Raw genomic sequence first — 20642 nt, 5'->3', positions numbered from 1 at the left:
GTGTGCCCTTAACCTGGTCTATATAATGGTGTGTTGGCACCGTGTGACACTGACACACGAGCAGTCTCCTGGTCAGCGCCGAGGGGAATCTCCAAAATGCACTGCACACTTGCACAGTGCATTAAGGGATATTTGGGGAGCGGGACAATGCGTCCCGGCCCCCGACCTTCCACGCTGCCAGGGACAGCTGGTGCCCGTCTGGTTGCGTGATCTGTGTGCCCAGCCCCAGAGCACTGATAATCTGCATGGGAGGTTAGCTTCTCTAGCCTTCCTCCCTGTGCACCCTCAAGCCCTTCTCATTGATCATGAAAAAGGGGTCACTCTCTTCTTCATCTACAGAACTCCCACTTATTTAAAAAGTGTCTCACTGCAGATGCTCCCCCCATCCCCAGAGACAGCCATGGTTCCCAAATGATGCTTGAGCTAGAATAGTTACTGCATTGGGAATTTATTTACTTATTTGATTGCTTGCTTGATTAAAGATGTATGTGTCTCCATTTGTCATACGTGAATTCATGGTGGCTTATAGCAAAAATTGTTTTTTTTAAAACCCACAATAAACTGCATTAACTTCTAAAATCGCAGAAACCCAGGATAACAGACAATAATTAAAACAGAACAGTCAAGGAGAAGTTTGTATAGAGTTAGGGCCTGCCCAAATAAAGAAGTCTTCCACTTTCATTTAAAATTAAACAGAGAGGGAGTCAAAGATCAAGGGGCAGGGAGTTCCAGAGAGCCAGGGCCACCACTGAGAAGGCTCTCCCACGTCACCAACAATTGTGCTTCAGAAGGTGGTTTAACACAGAGGAGAGTCTCTCGACATGATCTCATAGGCCAGGCAGAACTATATGGGAGTAGGCAGTCCTTCAGGTGTCTTGCTTTATGCAGAAAATTTGCTTTATGCAGGAGCTAAAGCATGAATGAAAGGATCTGAATTAATGACAATCAATAAAGGGAAAATACACAGGACTCAGTCTGAGCTGAGACTCAGTCCCACAGTCTGCTCTTCATGTCAGAGCCATCACCGCCTCCGTCTGCACATGAGGTCTGGATTTTCAGGTCAGAGGACATTGTTTCCAGGCAGGCTTTTCCCTTGGCACCTCTTTCCTGAGAAATTATCTCTGGATATATGGATTCCAAGCACACTTCTAAAAATGGTATCGTCCCACTTTTTAAAGTCCATAATTGCTGCTTAATGGGATACTGTAAGGGGAGCCCAGATAAGAGTTCATCTACATACCAGACATAAATTAAAGCAGAAGAAAGGATTTGAAAGTAGATAGAGGGATTTAAACTAGGAGTGTATCTGACACTGCAGAAGGAAAATGGATGTGCTGGCAAAGCTTCTGCATTGTACTCCATGATTAGATAGTGGGAGACGGATATCTCCCCTTGCTGCAGAGCTGAAAGGGGGCTGGATGCAATGCCTGTCTGGTTTATAAATAGAACACAGAGGCAGTTTGGGAGCACTACTTGGCAGGTGCTAATGGGCAACTCTCTACAATTAATAGTCCAGACTTTACAAAGGGCATGGAGGAAACGGGTGGAAATGCTGTATTCGAGCCTAACATAAAAGCACTGCAGCAAGGAACAGAGCAAGAGAGACTGGTAATGCTGCTTGGTGCTTGTTCAGCTCACATATCTACGATTGAAAGGCAGCATGCGTTATTGCAAAGCTCACAGATCTCAGCAGTGGCTGCCATACAGAACAAGGAAGCACCAGTGCAGTGTGAGAAGCGGCCTAACAGAACTTCCACACTAGCAATGAGAGAGGAGAGCTGGTCTTGTGGTAGCAAGCATTACTTGTCCCAGGGTCTGCCCTGGTTGCATTTGAATGGGAGACCCGGAGCCTGAGCACTGTAATAAATTCCCTCAGGGAATGGGGTTGCTCTGGGAAGAGTAGAAGGTTCCAAGTTCCCTCCCTGGCTTCTCCAAGAAAGGGCTGAGAGAGATTCCTGCCTGCAACCTTGGAGAAGCCGCTGCCAGTCTGTGTAGACAATACTGAGCTAGATGGACCTATGGTCTGAATCAGTATATGGCAGCTTCCTATGTTCCTATGAAATGTTGCACCGAGGAAACAGGAATTTTTGACGCCCTCCCCTCCCTCAGGAAACCTTCTGTTTCACCCAAAAATATTTTCCTGAGGGTTGCACAACAATCAGGGTCAAATTTTTCACAGGGCACAGAAAACTTCCTGAGGGAGGATGTCAAAAGTTGCTCCTTCTCTGGTGCATCGATGCAATTAGAATTTCAGAAGACTTTTCCACATACTTTGGCCAACTGGTGGTTGTGTTTATTTTGCTGATTTCCCAATGTATATATGCAGTGCACAAATATTCTTTGCAAGCAAGCAGCTCAGTGGAGCTACATTCTCTGGTTTTAATGAACTGTCTTTTTGAGACAGGTGACATAGTTTGCTGGTATTGTTCTGTATTTTAATGGCCTTGCCTCAGAACATTATTCCATGTTTTATTCTTTCAATATTTTAAAGACATTCCTTTGAAGAAATACTGGCCATCAAAATTAAGCATTTTAAAATCACACTGATTTCAATAGGAGAGATGTGTTGTGCAAGCCTAGGCATGTCTACTCAGAAGTGCATGTGATAAATGAATATCTGAAAATGCATGCAGTATATAGTTGTATGGATTCACTCACCAGACAGCCAGGTTTCCCTGCTTTCTCTGCTGAGTATTGTTGCTGCATAAGGTATGAAAGGGCTTACATGTGCAAAACTTTACACCTGTTTACAAAACAGATTTGGGGAGTTGGATTCTTCACCTCCAACCTCAGAGGCAAGATACCTTTCAATACCAGTTGCAGAGGAACAACTGCAGGAGAGAGGGCCTGCACATACCTCTTGCCTGTGGGCTTCCCAGAGGCATCTCATGGGCCACTCTGCGAAACAGGATGCTGAACTAGATGTGCCTTGGGCCAGATCCAGCAGGGCTGTTCTTATGTTCTGCTGTGTTTGTTTTCAATTCATGGGCACAGGCAATACCATAATGGTAGAGCTGAAACACTGACAATGGCGAAACAAGAACATTGGGCACCCAGGCTGTGCCTCAGAGGTAAGTGAAGAGGCTGAGGGTGGTGACAGGAAACTCCCCACCCCATCCTTATCTATAGTCTCTAGCTGTATTTTAGGCCCTTTGTTTGAAGATTATTCTCCTTTCCTGAACAGCCAGTTTCAAATATACTGCGGTCTGATCTCCAGTATCCACCAGCACTGGGGATAGCCACACATCAGCTAGGGAAAATGAAAGATGGCCATGAAGCCAAATGAGGCAGGCTGAGAGTGTCTTTGGGGTTAACCAGGGGCATGCAAAGGCAGGATTACTGTGCTAAATCAGAACACCAGAGTCAGAGGCCAGTGACGAGTCAGACACAAGAGAATCAGGCAAAGCACGAAGATTGCTAGTGGGTAAGAGGAGATCAAGACACTTCAAGTTAGCAGTATTCAATAAGTGCCTGCCCAGTGGCTCAGGACAAAAGATTGGCGTTGATTTGCAAAATTCTGTGTTGGGGGCAAGCAGCTCACTGACCTACCAGGGAGCTTAACGGATCTGCGTATAATAGGAAGGTGTTTAGTTGCTGAGGAGGGAAGCTCTTTACTTTGTGAAGAGAATGCTGGATGTGGAAAGAAATGGTGGTGGAAATGTGAAGGAAATGTGAACTGCTCAGGGCTGCGTACCTTTAGGGTGGAGGCAGACGTTTTGGAGCAGTGGGGATGCTCTGGAAGCAACCTTGCTTCATTCAGTCCAAACAAGTCTTTCCTCTCCTGAGACAAGTTCTGGAAAACATGACTCTTCCAAGCGTGAAGCTGAAGCTGGCTGTGGACGATACTTGTGATGGTGGCAGGCCAAACCTCCCTGCAATCCCTGGAATACTTACAGTTTCCCCCCCTCCAAGTTTCCCTTTTTACAAAATTTGTTGAGCAACAAATGAATGGATAAATGCATTGTTATTCATGCACCACTTCTAAAAACCATTTTACATACCCTCCAACATGTCAGAGATGAAAATAGGGACACTTGTGTCGGAATGTCTGGAGCTGGGCAGAGAATCTGGCAGCCCAAAGATGTGGCCTGGTGGAGAAGGGCAGGACCCTCATACAGCCTGCTGTTTTGTGCAAGGATCTGTCTGGACAGCAATATTAACCCCAACTCTAGCATTAGAAGAGAGATAGAAGCAAGGTCTTCCTGACCACCTCCTAAAACCATACACAGGAGAGCCTCGTGAGAAGAAAGCAGGAGCTCTTTCTAAGTGATATCTTTAAGATAATGGTGGGCAAGGAGGATGGAGTCACTCCCATCAACATTTTACATCAGTGGAGGTCTTCTGTCAGGGATCATTTAGTCCATAATTTAGAACTTGTCTGAAAGAAATGACTAGTTTGTGGATAGGACTGGTTTGAAATAACTCTCCTTTTGCTGCCCCATTTGTAGGCAGTGAAAGTGGTGGCATTTGGGGGATGAGCAGGGCACAACAACCGGAGAGGTGCCAAGCTCACCCTTGGTGGCAGCAGCACGGGCTGCATTTCTCTCCATGGCTCTACCTAGTGGCTGCATTTCCAGTCTCACAACTCCCTTCCAGCCATACTTCTTCAACACATAATAAGGCCGTTCAAACAACCTGTGAGTGGGGCGGGGAGGGCGTGGGGGAGAAGGCAGGATCAAGCTTACCTCCCCGCCCCCCAGACAATCTTTACTCTTCTTCACTGGTCTGTGTGGCTCACATGTCCTGGAGTCTGTGGGAATGCAGCCCAGCCTCCAGAAATCCCTCAATGCCAGCTTTGTGGCAACTTGGGCTGCCTGCAGCCTAAGCATACACATGACCGGGTAGGGAGATAGAAGGGCATACTCATAGGAATATAGGAAGCTGCCATATACTGAGTCAGACCATTGGTCCATCTAGGTCAGTATTGTCTACACAGATTGGCAATGGCTTCTCCAAGATTGTAGGCAGGAATCTCTCTCAGCCCTATCTTGGAGAAGCCAGGGAGGGAACTTGGAACCTTCTACTCTTCCCAGCGCGGCTCCATCCCCTGAGGGGAATATCTTATAGTGCTCAGACTTCTAGTCTCCCATTCACATGCAACCAGGGCAGACCCTGCTTAGCTAAGGGGACAAGTCATGCTTGCTACTACGAGGCCAGCTCTCTTCCCTGCTTGCACCCTTCTATCTTGGTAATAGCCCGGGGGAAAACTTTGGGTTACTCGGGGCAGCGCTGGGATTGGGAGCTATCCCAGTGCTCAACACAAGCAGCCCTACCTGGGTAGTGTTCTTTGTGTGGACAGCCTCATTATCATTCCAAGGAGGGTTCTTGGGGGGAAATGGCAGCTGCTAGCTGGAAAGAAGGTCAGTCAAATCTAAGTATCTGTTTCATCATTCACATGTTTGCAGTGATGAGCACTACCCAGAAGCTTCTTTCCTTCCCCAGATATTTATGTGTTAACCTTTTAGCCCACTTTTCAGCCAAATAGGTTCTCAAAGTAGCTCACAGACATTTAACTACAATATAAACCAGAATATGACCTGGGGAAATGTGTGTATGGTGTTGTACAAATGAATCAAATGACTAGCCCCGTATTGACAGCTGCTCGTGGGGGAAAGGGATATGGCAGGTGGCAAACACACCTTTTTAAGGAGGCTTTTTAATATCATTATTGTTTTGTTATATCTGGTAAATTCTTTAGCTTCTTTAACTTCTTTAGCTTTTTATAATTTTCAGTTGTAGTTTGAACCGAATAATTGTTTTTAATCTGACTTTTAAATATATATAATTTTATTACTTTTATCTGTGTCTATCATTGTTGTAAGCTGCCCTGAGCAGTATTGCACTGGAGGGACAGGGTATAAATATTCTAAACAAACAAACAAACAAATAAATTCAAACCAGTTCTAACAGGAGAAAACAACTTTATTAAGTCCAGTTAGTATTTAAAATAGATAATGCAAGCTTTCAGACCATACTGATTTTTTTGTCAGGTTAATGCTTTAAAGAGTAATAGAGTAAGATGCTTCATTGCTAGGCCAGTGTTCATCCAGCCACATCTGCAGTTTCTAGACAAAGAAGCAGGGAATACAGACATTTTAGGGTGGAACTAAATGTTCCAAGAAACACAGAGCTGCTGCAGAAAACTGCAGCTCCATGTTAAATCCCCCCTTTCAATAACGTCTAGTGCAACCTACTGTGTTACCCTTATCTGATGCACTCCCTTGCCCCTGCTCCACATCTCTGGCTACTGCTGGTGGAAGGGCGGGGGGGAGGGGGAGCACAGTGTAATAGTGCCAGGCTGTGTGGCAAGTTGTACTACATGTTATGGAGGTGAAGGAAGGGGTCTTGACACAGGGCTGCCATTTTTGTTGGCAGCCTCATATTTCTTGTACCATACAGGGCTAGTGTAGACCTCCCTGGCCCACATGATTAAAAGTGGGGAGCACTGAAGGTGTGATTGTTGTACAGTAATACCTTTCACAATGTCCTCATGTCCTTTATATTGTGTCTCTGTGTGTGGGATTATTAATCTGAGCTGCCACTTGATTGATTAAGTGCCTTCAATTCAATTCAATTCAGTTTATTACGATCAAAGAATCCAGATACAAGAGTCCCAAAAAGTGAAATTGATGTAGACTCTTAATGACCACATAGTTAGATTCTCTCCAGGATGATCTGTCTTCAACTTGGCCTTTTAGGTTTCTCAGTGGTGCATTCATTGCTGTCATAATCCAGTCCATCCACCTTGCTGCTGCTTGTCCTCTTCTTCTCTTTCCTTCAACTCTATGCATGACCCAAATACTATTTGGGCATTGGGACATTGTGAAAGATGTCCCAACAGGAGGGCACTGGGATGTGGCAAAAGCCATCACAATGGGCATACACTTGGTGCATCCCCCCTTTTAATCAAGTAGACTGGGGAGGTATCATCCGAATCTTCTCTTAATCCTACCCTTCAGTTCGATAGTAAATAGATCATATTGATCAGGATTCAGTTTACCAAGATATCCATATAAGGCAGATCTATAAATGAAATATGCATGCTACATTTTGGGAATATGAGTAAGCTGTCTGTATTTCTAGTATTTATTTGTGCCTATGATGATGATTGGACAACAGGATTGAATTACTGTAAAAGCAAAGCTAGAGATTGATTCCAAGAGCACACTAGTAAAGGATCAGTTAAAATTATGTTTGGTAGCACTGAAAATACTTGGATCACAATCTGGGTCATAAGTAACTTGCACAGTAGCAAAGAGAGGACTAGATGTGAATATGGAAGATATACACAGCTTTTGCATCCCCCAGGCTGCCCTGATAGTGTTTCTAAGTACCTAAAGGGGAGAAATAGGGCTCTATTAAGACCAATGAGGATTTCACTATGTGGGATGTTTTCTCCTCTGAAAATCAAACCTGATCTCTCACAGTTGTGGAGGGATTTGATGATACACTTATTTGGACTCCTCCTCATAGTTATTTTTAAAAAAGGTTGCCCCATGCATGAGGTTATCCAAGGAGAGAGAGCTTATGGGAAAGTAACATTTAAGATTAAAAAAATATATGCTTTGCTCTGAAAAGTTAAGATGTCAACATTTGCCCCTAGGTGATTGTGAAAACAAGAACAGAATATCAACCAGACCAGAAGAACAAAGGAAAACTCAGAGTGCCCAAAATTGCTGAATTCACAGTCAGTTTCACTGATGGTGTAACAGAAAGATTAAAGGTAAGAAATGCTAATTGCTAGCTAGCTATGTTCAGTGCTAATTATCATGGAATAATTAAAACACTACAGATGGCTTGATTCTGTTTTAAAAATAGCACAGTTCAGTGCTGATCCAGCATATCTGATTTAGCCATCCTTCCCCACTATGGAAGCTGAAAGGTGCTTGGCTTTCACAGGAAAGGTCTGGAATTGAATTATTTTTGAAAGAACGTGAAATTAGCTTTGTTGTCCAGCTTCGGAGAGCTTTCAGTTTCAAGCCTCATACCTACAGAAAATACATTTCACTCCTTTCAAGGATCAAAAGGTAAGGGAGTTGAGTGCCATTTGTCAAAAAGCAGACGCTAAATTATACTTGTGTTGATCTATCGGTTTCTTATGGGCATAGGTAGGAGTCTTGGCAGACACATACTGCTCCCCTGCTTCCAAGGGCTTCTCCATTCGTTTCAAAGGAGAAATCAAGACATTGCGTGTAACAAATGGATCCTGTGCTCAACTGCGAAACGAGAACAGTGCTGGTGCAAAGATCTCAGACGAAGGGGATGGCTCATCTCCCTGCTCCAGAATTATTATTAGGCTCTGTTCCCTCTGCACAGGAAACAGCAGTAATTGTGTCTTCCAACCAAGTTGAACTTGCATTTGAACATTGGACTCATATGTACAGCCTATTCTCACCCATGCTTATTTGTAATTAAGTTCCACTGTGTCCTACAGGCCTTACTTCCAAGTAAATGTGGATAGGATTACAGCCTTAGGGCTCTTCTAAATGTCACTTCCTGGTTTGTGTTCCCAGAAGTTATCTCAAAGAAATTATCACAATAGTGCATATACTGGGTGGGATCTAAAGGTGGGTACCTTCTGAAGGAAATCTCCTTCCATCAGAGAAAATTCATTGCATCAGAGGAAGGGAACCTTTGGATCCAAATCAATTATATTTTCAGGGGAACCAGAAGGATTTTGGGGGGGCCCATCCACTGTATGTGGATTTCCCCTCTCCCCACAATTTATTGGCAACTGTGTGGTGGACTGCTGACCCTCCACTCAGTGCACAAAGCACTTGGAGTAGCTGTTCCTGCCAGATTCCCATTTTCTTGCCTCAGCCCTCTTGCCCAAGCTGCGAGGCATACATTGCATGTACCTAGATTATTATTTATTTATTATTATTATTTATGTATTCGATTTATATACTGGCCTTTCAAAATGGCTCAGGGCAGTTTACAACAAGAAAAAACAATTAAAACAAGTTAACAGTTAAAATCAAAACTATAAAAACAGTATAAAACCAATTAAACAATTCAAACAGCTGGAAAACCAGGGCAACCATTTAAAACAATTTAAAACAGTTTTTCAGTCATTTAAAAACCCTGGAAGGCCAGGCCAAACAGATACGTTTTAAGGGCTCTCCTGAAGGACAGTAATGATCCCGAATTATGGATTTCTGCCGGGAGTGCATGCCACAGCCCAGAAGCAACTACAGAGAAGGCCTGCCTCTGAGTCACCACCAGATGAACCAGTGGTAACTGGAGACGGACCTCTTCAGATAACCTTAATGTGCGGTGGGGATCATGCAGAAGAAGGCGCTCTCTAAGATCACTTGCACCTAAGCCATTCAGGGCTTTAAAGGTAATTACCAGCACTTTTTATTTTACCCGGAAACATATTGGTAGCCAGTGTAACTGTTTCAAAACAGGCATAATACGATCTCTCCAGGTTGACCCAGAGACCAGTCTGGCTGCCGCATTCTGAACTAACTGAAGTTTCCAGACTACGTACAAAGGCAGCCCCACATAGAGTGCATTGCCATAGTCAAGCCGGGACTCGGAGGTTACCAGCTGATGCAACATTGTTTTGAGGTCATCCTCTTCAAGGAATGGATGCAGCTGTTGAATCAGCCGAAGCTGATAGAAAGGACTCCTGGCCATGGCCTCCAACTGAGATACCAGGGTGGGGCCTGGGTCCAGAAGTACTCCCAAGCTGTGCACCTGCTCCTTCTGGGGGAGTGTAACCCCATCCAGCACAGGAAGATCTAACTCACCCCTCAGATTCTAATCCCCCATAATGAACACCTCCGTCTTGCTTGGATTTAGCTTCAAATTGTTATCCCTCATCCAGCCCATTACTGCCTGTAGGCAGGCATTTAGAGAATGAGTTTCATTTCCTGAAGATGAAAAGGAGAAGTAGATTTGGGTGTCATCAGCATACTGATAACATCCAGCACCAAATCTCCTGATGACTTCACCCACCAGTTTCATGTAGATATTAAAAAGCATTGGTGACAGAATGGAACCCTGGGGGACTCCATATAACAGCTCCTGTTTTGAGGAGCAACTGTCACCAAGCTCCACCATCTGGAATCTACCCAAGAGATATGACCAGAACCACTGCAAAACAGTGCCCCCTATCCCCAACTCCCATAGGCGATCCAGAGGGATACCATGGTCAATGGTATTGAATGCCACCAAGAGATCCAGAAGAACCAGCAGAGTCACACTCTCTCTGTCAATTCCCCAGTATAGGTCATCCATCAGGCCGGCTAAGATTGCCTGCCTCCCTTCCCACCCACCTTTCCTCCATCCTTTCCTTCCCTCTCCTCTCTGCTTCCTTCCCAGCAGGGGACCCTTCTCTGGAATTGTCCTCATCCTCTGCTCTAGCCTTCCACTCTTCATTTGAAAATGAGCACAGGACGTGAAATGTATTCTGGCCAGGCCCATTAAGGTAGTGTACTGAGGCCATAACTCAACTAGTACTTTGCTGGCCAGGGGGGAAAGAAGGTCACTAAGGGGTGGGCAGGTACAGGCAGGCCTTCCCTTTCAGCCCTTCTGCTGCCTCTGGGCCTGGATGGAAGCTCTGTCCCCACCCACCCCATCAGTAGCCCCATTTTTATTCCACTTTTCTCAAAGGGCAGTGTGCACAGACCCCCACTTTTAACCTCACAGCATCCCCATGGGGTCAGTTTAGGTTGGGAAATCATATGAATTGGCCCATACTCAGGAAGCTTTGTGGGGATTTGAAGATGGTTTTCCCAGTCTAAGTCCAACCACTGGGTTTAGCCATTACATCACACTGATTTGGAGTTGCCAATTCTGAGTGATTGCTTTGCTCCCCATTGTTATTATGTTTGTTGGTTTGAACTGCCCATGGTCAACATTTTATTTCTTCATTTATGACAAATATGGATATTTATATACCACTCAACCCACAATCTCAAAGTGGTTTACATAGAAAAATAAATGAGTAAATAAGATGTTTCCCTGTCCTAAATGGGTTCATAGTCTAAAAAGAAACAGAAGGTAGTCAGCAGCAACCACCACTGGAGGGATGTTGTGCTAGGTCTGGATAGGGACAGTTGCTCCCCCCACCTGCTAAATATAAAAGAACCCCCACTTTAAAAAATGCCTCTTTGCTCATTTTGCCGGGGGTATTTCACATATTTCATATGGATTTACCTTCCTGCCAAGGAGCTCAGGACATTGTGTTTTGGGTGTTCCTATTTGTTTTCCTGGGGATCAACAGAATTAATCTCTGTCTTGCAGGTGTCCAGCATGTTAGAGAGCCAGTCTAACATGCAATAGTAAGAACATTACTATTCCAGGAGCAAAACTATGTCCCCAGCCCAAGAGAGCTGCTTGGGCTGTGCTTGCTGTATGATTAAAAAAGTTTAAGCCCCACTGATCAGCTTTTGGCGGGAAATGGGAGGGAGCGGAACCCAGTTGCCATCTTCCTCCTACAGAGCTGTCCAGCAGCATTTGGGTTTTTAAAAGATGGCTGTGGGGATGTTGCCCTGATTGTAGGATGGGGCTGAGGAATTCCATGCACAGCAGCAGCTGAATGCACCACAGCGTGCCACCCGGCTGCACAATGATTATGGAAGCCTGCTTACATACACATCTCATGCCTAGCTAGATGAATGAGTGAAAGTGCCCTTAGAAGTTGCTATAGAATGCTCCGATGACAATCATGGTTATGGACAATGCTTCCACTGAAGGTTAAACTAGACATTACTTTAAGCATGTGCTTTGAATGTGTGTGCTTGTTTTTAATGTCAAATAGTCACTGGATCTGGCCCCTGTGAATTGGGGCCATGCCGGAGGGAGGGGGTTTGAACCTTACCATCCACGGTGGTCCTCATCTCAGTGTCTTCTCACCTTTTCTCAAGTGTGAGACACACAGATGATGGATTCGCTGATTCTTTGCTCAAAGTGTCAGACTAGGACTAGGGAGACCCAGGTTCAAATTCCCACTTTGCCATGATGTTCAGATGTTCATTGAATGATCTTTGGCCTGTCAATCTCTCTTAATCTAGTCTACCTCATAGGCTTGCTCCCCATCCCCTGTTGCTTCTATTTGCCGGGGGGAATAAAGCTCTCAGGATCATTGAGAGCTTTTTTCCCTTGGCAAATACAAACTGTGGAAACAAGCATGCAGAGTAAAGCACACACTGAAAGTAATATGTAGTTTGTCCCTGTGTACCAGACATGACTGGGCAGGTATATTGAGCTAACCAGGCATAAGGCCTCTAAGAGCTATTTTAAAATGATTTATGAATATTAGAAGGAAAAGTCTATCAACATTTAGTATTTGTTTAAAAATGAACATTTGGAAGATTTTAGGAGACAGATGTTTGAATGTTGGGGGAAAGATTCAAATCCTCATGTAGAGTTTTGAAGTGGCAACTTTAGCATTCTTTTGGCTGGAACTGGATTTTGAATGTAAGAGTGTTAGAGTGTCTTAAGTGCTAGTGGTGTTGTGCATTTAGCAAGAACATTTGATTTCTGGTTGTTTTCCCCAAGTCATGTTGTTAGGCTGTCTTGGCCAAATTTCCCAATAGAATGGAGAAGGTTGTGAGAGAAGAGAGCATCTGCACCTGTCACATGTCTGTGAAAGAAAACCACAGTAGACATAGCTCTGTGTGAACAATTTGCAGCTGAAAATGAGAAAAAAATTTTTTAGATACATTGTTCACAATAACTTCAAGCATAAAGGAGTAAGTTACATATCCTCATCAATATCAGAATGAGGCAAATATGCCTAAGAAATAGAAGCATGATCATCAGTACAGTAATAATCTACTTAGATCTGTAATCCTGCTACATGATACTCTCACTGCAGAATTAGGGTTAATTCTGCTCAAGGACCCAATTATGTGATTTTAAAGAAAGCTATGTGATTTTAAGAAAGAAATAATGGAGATCAGAGTAGTGTAAAGCCTACTTAAGCCAGTGTTAATGTTTCCTTCTCAGGGCTATAGTTTCCTGGAGGCACGTTATTTATGGCAATACATGGCTACAATTATAGCTCTGTTTTATAGTTGCTTCCAACATATACACAAGGAAATCTTAAGTAGATTTAACTAAGGGTTAATTCAGCAACAACTCCATTTTTCCTTCCCCTCTCTTTTTTCCTCCTGATTCCTCCCCTCCCCTTTCTACAGGATCCCCCTTGGGACAAATGTTGATACAAACAAACTGCAAAAGATTACTGACTAGAATACAACAAGCTCCTCAACTGCCTTGATGATGAGTGCTGTTGTAATGCTTTCACTGTGTTTGTTGCATATACATTTATGCATTGGTCAGGACAACTAACCAAGTCAGAGGGGGAGAGGGAAGTTCACTGGGGTTGAATCCTTGTCTGTAAGGGATTCACAGTAGGCTGCCACCAGCCACTTTATTTTAATGTGGGACAAACTACCTTCCCAGCAGTTGCTGTAAGTGAGGCCTAGTCCTACCTCAAAGCCCTCCCATCACTACAGTATTATATAAAATGGTCACAGATTCTGCCAATTGCATTTCAAGGCCATTTGGCTCTATTGCTTATAGTTTTTTCTCTATGTTGCTTATAGTTTTTTCTCTGTATAATAGAGAGATACACACACTCTTGTGTATAATAAATAGATAACACTTCATGCAATGAAGTGGGCTCTAGTCCACAAAAACTTCTGCCAAAATAAAATTTTAAAAATAACCTTGAAAAATGCCTTCAGGGTGCCACAATAACAAACCCTCCTCCTCCTCCTCCTCCTCCTCCTCTAATAATAATAATAATAATAATAATAATAATAATTCCACTTTTCAACAGAAAAAGGTCTTGGAATATTTTATTTATTATTTATTTATTTGAAATAATTATACTCTGCCCCTCCAGTACACTACTACCCGATGTGGCTCACAATATTAATAAAACAGATGCAATGTAAAATAAAAGATTAAGAAATTTAAACAAGTTAAAAGACCAGGCTAAAACCACATTTAAAATTACATTTTTAAAAAGGTTCCAAAGGCATCTTTTAAAAAAAAAGTGTTTTAAATTAAAAAAATACCAAAACACTGAGGGAGGCAGCATGATGAAACTCTTTGAGGAGGGCATTCCAAAGCTGAGGGGCCACAACAGAAAAGGCTCTGTCTCTAGTCCCTGCCAATCAGATCTCTGTTAGTGGCAGGGCCATGAGCAGAGCCTGAGATGCCTAGTGGAGGGCCCTTGCAGGTTCATATAGGTGAATGCAGTCCAACAGGTACCCCGGCCCCAAGCCATGTAGAGCTTTAAAGGTCAAGACCAGCACCTTGAATCTAGCCCGGAAGCAGACTGGTAACCAATGAAGCTGCCATAGGATGTGTGTGATACTCATGAAGTGACCTGTGCACATGAGCATCCTTGCAGCAGTATTCTGAACAGTCTTCAAGGGCAGCCCCACGTAGAGAACATTGCATTAATACAATCTGGATGTTACCAAAGCATAAGTCACTGTCGTCAGGTCAGACTTCTCTATGTAGGGTCAAAGCTGGTAGAAAGCACCTATGCACACCACCACCGCCATTGCCTCCAAGGACATGGGTGTGCAGAACTGGTTCGAACTGGCCTGGTTCAACCTGCCTGTAACCTTGGAGAAGCTGCTGCTAGTCTGTGTAGACAGTACTGAGCTAGGTGGACCAATGGTTCGACTCAGTAGAAGGCAGCTTCCTATGTTCCTATGCACAAGGTAGACACCAGCAACAGCCACAGGAGGGATGCTGTGCTGGGACTGAATAGAGCCAGTTCTGCTCATGCTAAATATAAAGAGAATCACCGCTTTGAAACGTGCCTCTTTTCCCAGTTAGAGGGGCATCTATATTCTAGATTCCCTACCTCTTGAGTGCTGTTCTCAGTTTATTCCCCCATCCCTGCCACATTCTTGTCCTCTTGTCCCTCTAGTCCTCTATTCTTCCCACACATGTACCTAGAGCAGCAAATAAGAGTAGCAGTGTCAGGCTGAGTGGAAGCAAGTGTTGGTTGCTGAAATGAAGGGCATATCCATGTGAATATTTCAAGGAGCTCTTCCTCCATTTCCTTATCAAGGCTGTGGTGGGATCAACTGTTGTTCCTCCTTGGCCTGGCAGTTTCATTTTCAAGCCACTTTCTTTGTCCAAAGTCCATATGATTTCTATTTTGTACCCCTCAATATCACTTATTAATTGCCCATCATCACAGCCGAAATTGGATAAAGCTGTAAGCCTCTCGTGCCTGTTTTTCATAAGGCTCATGTGCATCATATTAGTTTTGTGGTATTATTTCCTGACCAAAATGAGCTGAGATAATAGATTATATTTTATTGCCTTCTGCACTGGATTTTTAAAAAATATTATTCATTTTTATTCCAATGCATATTTTAGGCAAGTTATTAAATATACAGTACCTCCCTCTGGTTATGTGCATATCTATTATCTAGAGCTGATGAAATAATCTTGCATTTGTATTTTTGTAGCAGGAAGGCAGAGTGAATACTTAACTTTTATTAGCAGTTTTTGGCTATGTATTTTTTTTTTTTTAAAGAGGATGAGACACATTATAAATGAGATCATCACATACTGTTGCTGGGTGGCTGCTGCTTTCTACAGCTCTCCAGCAAGCAATGTGCTAGGAGTTTCATTTTCACCTTCCTGCGATAGTGCAGTAAGAAGTGAAGTGCGTATACATATACATAGGCCATGCCTTCATTCTTTCTAAAGTGCAGGGGCGCAGCTAGGGGAGAGGTGGCCGGGTAGCCCCTTGGAGTGAGGGAGATAATGAAGAAAATAGGGATGGATGGAGCTAGGGGCCCCTCGGGAGCTAGGGGCCCCAGGTTCTTTCAACCCTTTTGCTCAATTATAGCTACACCCCTGCTGAAGTGGTGGACAGTTTGGCTCTATTGCTATATTCTAGGCTATAGAAGCAGGGGCGTAGCAAGGTTGGAGTGGGCCCAGAGACAAGATTTTAAAATGGGCCCCCCCCCCCAAAGTCCAGGGCCTCCGCACACCCCAGGCCCCCAAGGATTTAAGTCTGATATTCCAAAATAAGTATGCTGCCTGCAAATACATTTCACTGAATACACACACACACACGTCACAATATATAGTGATATACATTGAGTACTATACATTTGTATTACTTTTAATGCCTAGAACACACTAGAAAGATGAATTATTAAAATGGGCCCCTCGCTGCAGATTAGCCAAGGAGACTTTCAACCATGCAGGGTGAACCTATGTTTGTTTTCTCAGAATTCTGAACAAATTCAGTCAAGTTTGATTGCAGGAGGTTTTTCACAGGAGGCTTTTAAAGCCCTTTAAGACACATCTCCTCTGGAATGGAGGTGCTGCATTCACATGTTGGCCAGATTGACCCTGAAGTCCCTGCAAGTTATTGGGGAGCAGTTCACACACAAGAAAAATAAAATAAAAGCACCACACATGCTTCACAGTTCTCACTCAGACCTTCTGGGTTGCAAAACAACTTGAACATAAGTGCATTTATAAATGAATGAATGAATAAATAAAATTAATAAAATACTGTTCCAGAAGTTTTTGCAATTTTCTGCCATGAAACAAGCCACTTATAGGACTTTTTAGATAGTTTTTTTAAGTCAGCAAATTTTCCAAGCTGTTTCAAAATAAATTTTCAGAGACTTCTCGGTCCCTCCCCCCCCTCATATCCAAGCCCTATGGCAAGCAGATGCCTATATATCCTGGGGGGGGGGGAGGAAGGTAACCACAAAAAGGAGTTCACACTCTACCTGGCAGCAGGGGGTCTTCTGCTGCAGAGAATAGTGGAGGCCTCTCTGACTGCCTCCTCCTTCCTTCCTGGCTGGCTTAGGCCCTACTGGAGTTCAGGCTTCACAGAGGCCTACACGAGGCCTCCGTGGAAGCCCCGCCCACCCACCGATCAGCTGAGAGGCGGGAGAAAAGGAGCTCTTGGCAGCTTGCCTGCTGCCTCGATTGCCGGCCAGGAGAACAAGCTGGAGAGACGGCGAACAGGGCAAGTGGCTAAGGGGCCTTGGGGCTGGGCAGGGGGCAATGGGGAGTCACATGAGGTGCCTCTGGGGTGCCCCTCCAGGCAGTGGGGCCCCCAGACAACTGTCTCCCCTTGCCCTATCATTGTTACGCGCCTGTATAGAAGCCTAGACTGAGAAATTGAAAGAATTTCTCTTTCAAGTTTGCATTGGCATGATTTTCATTTAGGATTGCACTGAATGTTGGCCCTGACTTTGTCTAAGCCACTGGGGCTGCAGATGACGGGAGTTGTAGTCCAACGATAGTTGGAGGGCCAAAGTTGTGCAGCCCTGGATTAAAAGAAAAGAAGGACTTTGTCAGAGTGAAGCATGTCTCTTAATGACATAATGAGGCACTTCACACAAGCAAAGTGAAGTGCTTTGAGGGGGTGGGCGGGGAGAGTGGGCTTCTCCCACTCTCCCCGCAAGTGGGCAGGGAGGTGGCCTGGGGCGGCTGAAGCAGCTGCTCACATGATTACTGGCTCCTTCATGGAGCCGGTAGTGGCGGCAGGGATCGGAGGATGCTCAGGCAGGTGCACAGAGCATCCTGGGGAGAGCCCTGAGGCTGGGAGACTTCTTGTAGCATCCCAGTTGGGGGTCTACGCGTGTGTTGCTGCAGTGCAAAGCTGTGCTGCACTGGCACACGATCAACTCAATGGGGTTAGCGGAGTGCTTGCTCCGCTAACCTCATTTAAGGGGAGGGGTGTTTTGTGGGGTTTGCTGCCAGGGGCCATGCGGCTCCTGTAGCAGCACACAGCCAGGAGGCATCGGGCTAGGCTCCCTTAGCCCGGTTCCTCCTGGTCGTGAGAATAGCCTCAATGTGTAGTTTGGCCTGTAGTGATGCCTCCATGCAACTTTTAATGATTTCAGTAGGGGTTGTGTAAGGAAGATTCCTGGTGGTTGGTAAATCACATCGCAAATCACATACTCATTAGAAGATAAGAACTGATAACTTGGAAGCTGCTTATCATTTATGGAAAAGGCGAAGAAATGATTAGGCACCCTTCTATCATGAACAGGCTGGAGTCTAATGCAGAAAGAGAAGCTTATGTAAGCACATCTGTCATCTGTCTAGGACAGCACTGATCTGATCTCTTTAATTGTGGTAACTTCTGACAGGCATTCGTGTCCCTGGGCAACCAGTGTTATTTCATTGTTCCTCTTGCAGAAATCTTGTGCAATTTCTGCAGCTTGTCACTTCTGAAATATGAGACTATATTTCCTCATAGCTCAGCTCAATTACAGAGCATCCCAAAAGTTTGACCAATTATTCTTCAACAGCATGACTCATCCTGTACATACATTATGACAAATATCTTAGCCACTCTGTGTAGGTGGGGGAACGAGAAAATGATGTTAAAACAACATTAAGGTCCAACCACCAATGCCCCAAAGTAATTTCTTTCATTACTCTACTCTTTCTACAGAAAAGAGATGTCAAAATGTTCTTCATTTAAAAGTTTTATTCCTGTCCTACAAGAATGCACTCAGACAATGCCCTCTGGAAAGGGTTTCCTGCTACTCTAAAAGGAGCCCAGGAATCCATTCAACAAGCTGGATTCAACATATCGTGAGCACTTCTAGGTGTTTTGCTTGTCAGTATTATGTCCGGGACTGGGCTTTTTCTCTGCATGGAAACCAACATACAGAAAGTAAAATCTAGGCTGCATTCACACGTAATGGGAAACCAGAGGTCCCTTTGCCTCCAGTTCCCAAACTGGCATGTTTGAACTGGGAATTGGAGTTAAAAACAAAGAAAAATGGACCTGCATTTTCCCTCCCTTAACTGCAGTTGTTACCTCTGGTGAGTTATGCCGCTGATAATTGCATTTTGGCAGCGCCTCCGTTACATCCGATCCATGGATAGCAGTTAGGCTTTCCTCAAACTGGAGTTGAGGGAGGAAGCTGCTCCCTCACTTCAGTTCCTGTTGGCTGCACGGGTTGTCCTTTAGGACAGAAGGAAGCACGCACAGCCAGCTTCCCCACTTCTCTGAAGTCCCTCTGACTGCAGTCAGTGAGATCGCAGTAGGTCTAACTCAGACCAGAGAGTGGGGGAGGTGGGTGCGGAACTGCTGGTCCACTGGACCCACTGATCGTGAGACCCGGCTCATTGTGTATTGTCTCTAAGAAGCAAACCAAGAAGGCCTCAAGAAGAGAAAGGCCATTGAGAGAACTAGGGAAACAGTTTCACTTTTGCATAAGAAACCTATGTGAGTGGTTGGGCCTGCATTATCACCTTAGGGGCCTTAACAGTAGGGATGTGCAAAACGTTTGTGCCTGAAACAGCGAATTTGAAACGTTTTGCACATCCCTACTGTTAAGGCCCCTAAGGTGATAATGCAGGCCCAACCACTCACATAGGTTTCTTATGCAAAAGTGAAACTGTTTCCCTAGTTCTCTCAATGGCCTTTCTCTTCTTGAGGCCTTCTTGGTTTGCTTCTTAGAGACAATACACAATGAGCCGGGTCTCACGATCAGTGAGACCCGGTTGGGGGCGCTGAGCAGGGAGAGCGGGCTAAGCCCACTCTCCCCGCACACGAGCATGGCAGGAGCCCTGGGTGGCCGAATCGGCCACCCACACGATTGCGGGCTCCGTGACAGATCCGGCATGGGCCCTGGGGAGCGGGGACCAATCGGCCTCCAGAAGTGCCAGCATGCCTTGCACGAGCACGCAGGGCATGCTGGTGAGACCCCCGGAGCCAGGAGGTGGCGATTCACCTCCCCTCCAGGGGGGTCTCCTCGTGAGAAGCCACAGTGCGGAGCCGTGCCGCAGCTACTCATGATAAAAAAACCTGGGTTTGCGGAGCGCTCGCTCCGCAAACCCGGTTTTAGGGGCCGGCTACTTAGGTGGGTTAACCACCTGGGAGCCACCGGGCTCGCCTGAGAGCTCGGTGGCTCCCACGATCAGGCAAAATCGGGCTAGGCTCTCCTAGCCCGATTTTGCCTGATCGTGAGAATAGCCCCAATATCTGTTGTTGGAAGGTCTTAATTTTTGGCTTTCAGTTTGTAGCCTCTATTTAATTAATGAATTTGATAAATTCACATTTTCTTTCCTGGTCTTACAGCTACCATTTGAAATTCCTCTAAAATTATTAGATGAAGTTAAGTGTTTTTATTTAAGTAAACCAATATTAAAATCACCACCCCTCCACTTTTTGGCTTCCATATTTCTTAATGAGTGTCAATAAGATGTAATCCGTGACTTCTTTATTTTTGAGAGATACTGTGAAATAGTTTGCTTTAGTTTCTGCTAATATTCTATCTCTATCTACCTACCTACCTACCTACCTACCTACCTATCATATTTATATACTGCCTAATATATACATCTCTAAGTGGTGTACACAATTCAAATTACAATATAAAAATGAATTAAAATTAATACTTGATACTCTGTAGATTTTTTTGTTTGAAGGTGTGGTGGTTCTTTGAAATAGGCATGATTTATCTCATCTGTTCCATCCCATTTTTAGCCTACTTTCCAGTAGGCTTATGAGATCACCCAACATTCTGTGTGTATGTCCGTCTGTGTGTGTGTGTCCCTATCAATTTCGCAACGCCTGAACCAATATGAACCAAATTGGGTACAGTTGTAGGGACACATAGGGACACCTCAACAGCGTAGTTTGTGATGATATCATC

At 44.6% G+C, this 20642-nt stretch overlaps 1 protein-coding gene across 2 annotated transcripts in view; it reads left to right on the top strand.

The window, feature by feature from the left end:
• Window positions 1-20642, top strand: part of NSG2 (neuronal vesicle trafficking associated 2) — a 79575-nt gene that overhangs the window by 24683 nt on the left and 34250 nt on the right. For both annotated transcript variants that reach the window (XM_053295335.1, XM_053295337.1), the window contains exon 3: window positions 7604-7723. In XM_053295335.1, coding sequence (XP_053151310.1) covers window positions 7604-7723 — 120 coding nt within the window. The remainder of the gene's footprint in view (window positions 1-7603; window positions 7724-20642) is intronic.

Source organism: Hemicordylus capensis, chromosome 2 (genome assembly GCF_027244095.1).
Source record: "Hemicordylus capensis ecotype Gifberg chromosome 2, rHemCap1.1.pri, whole genome shotgun sequence".
NCBI classification, from domain to species: domain Eukaryota; kingdom Metazoa; phylum Chordata; class Lepidosauria; order Squamata; family Cordylidae; genus Hemicordylus; species Hemicordylus capensis.
This window is presented reverse-complemented; position numbering and strand designations above follow the sequence as displayed.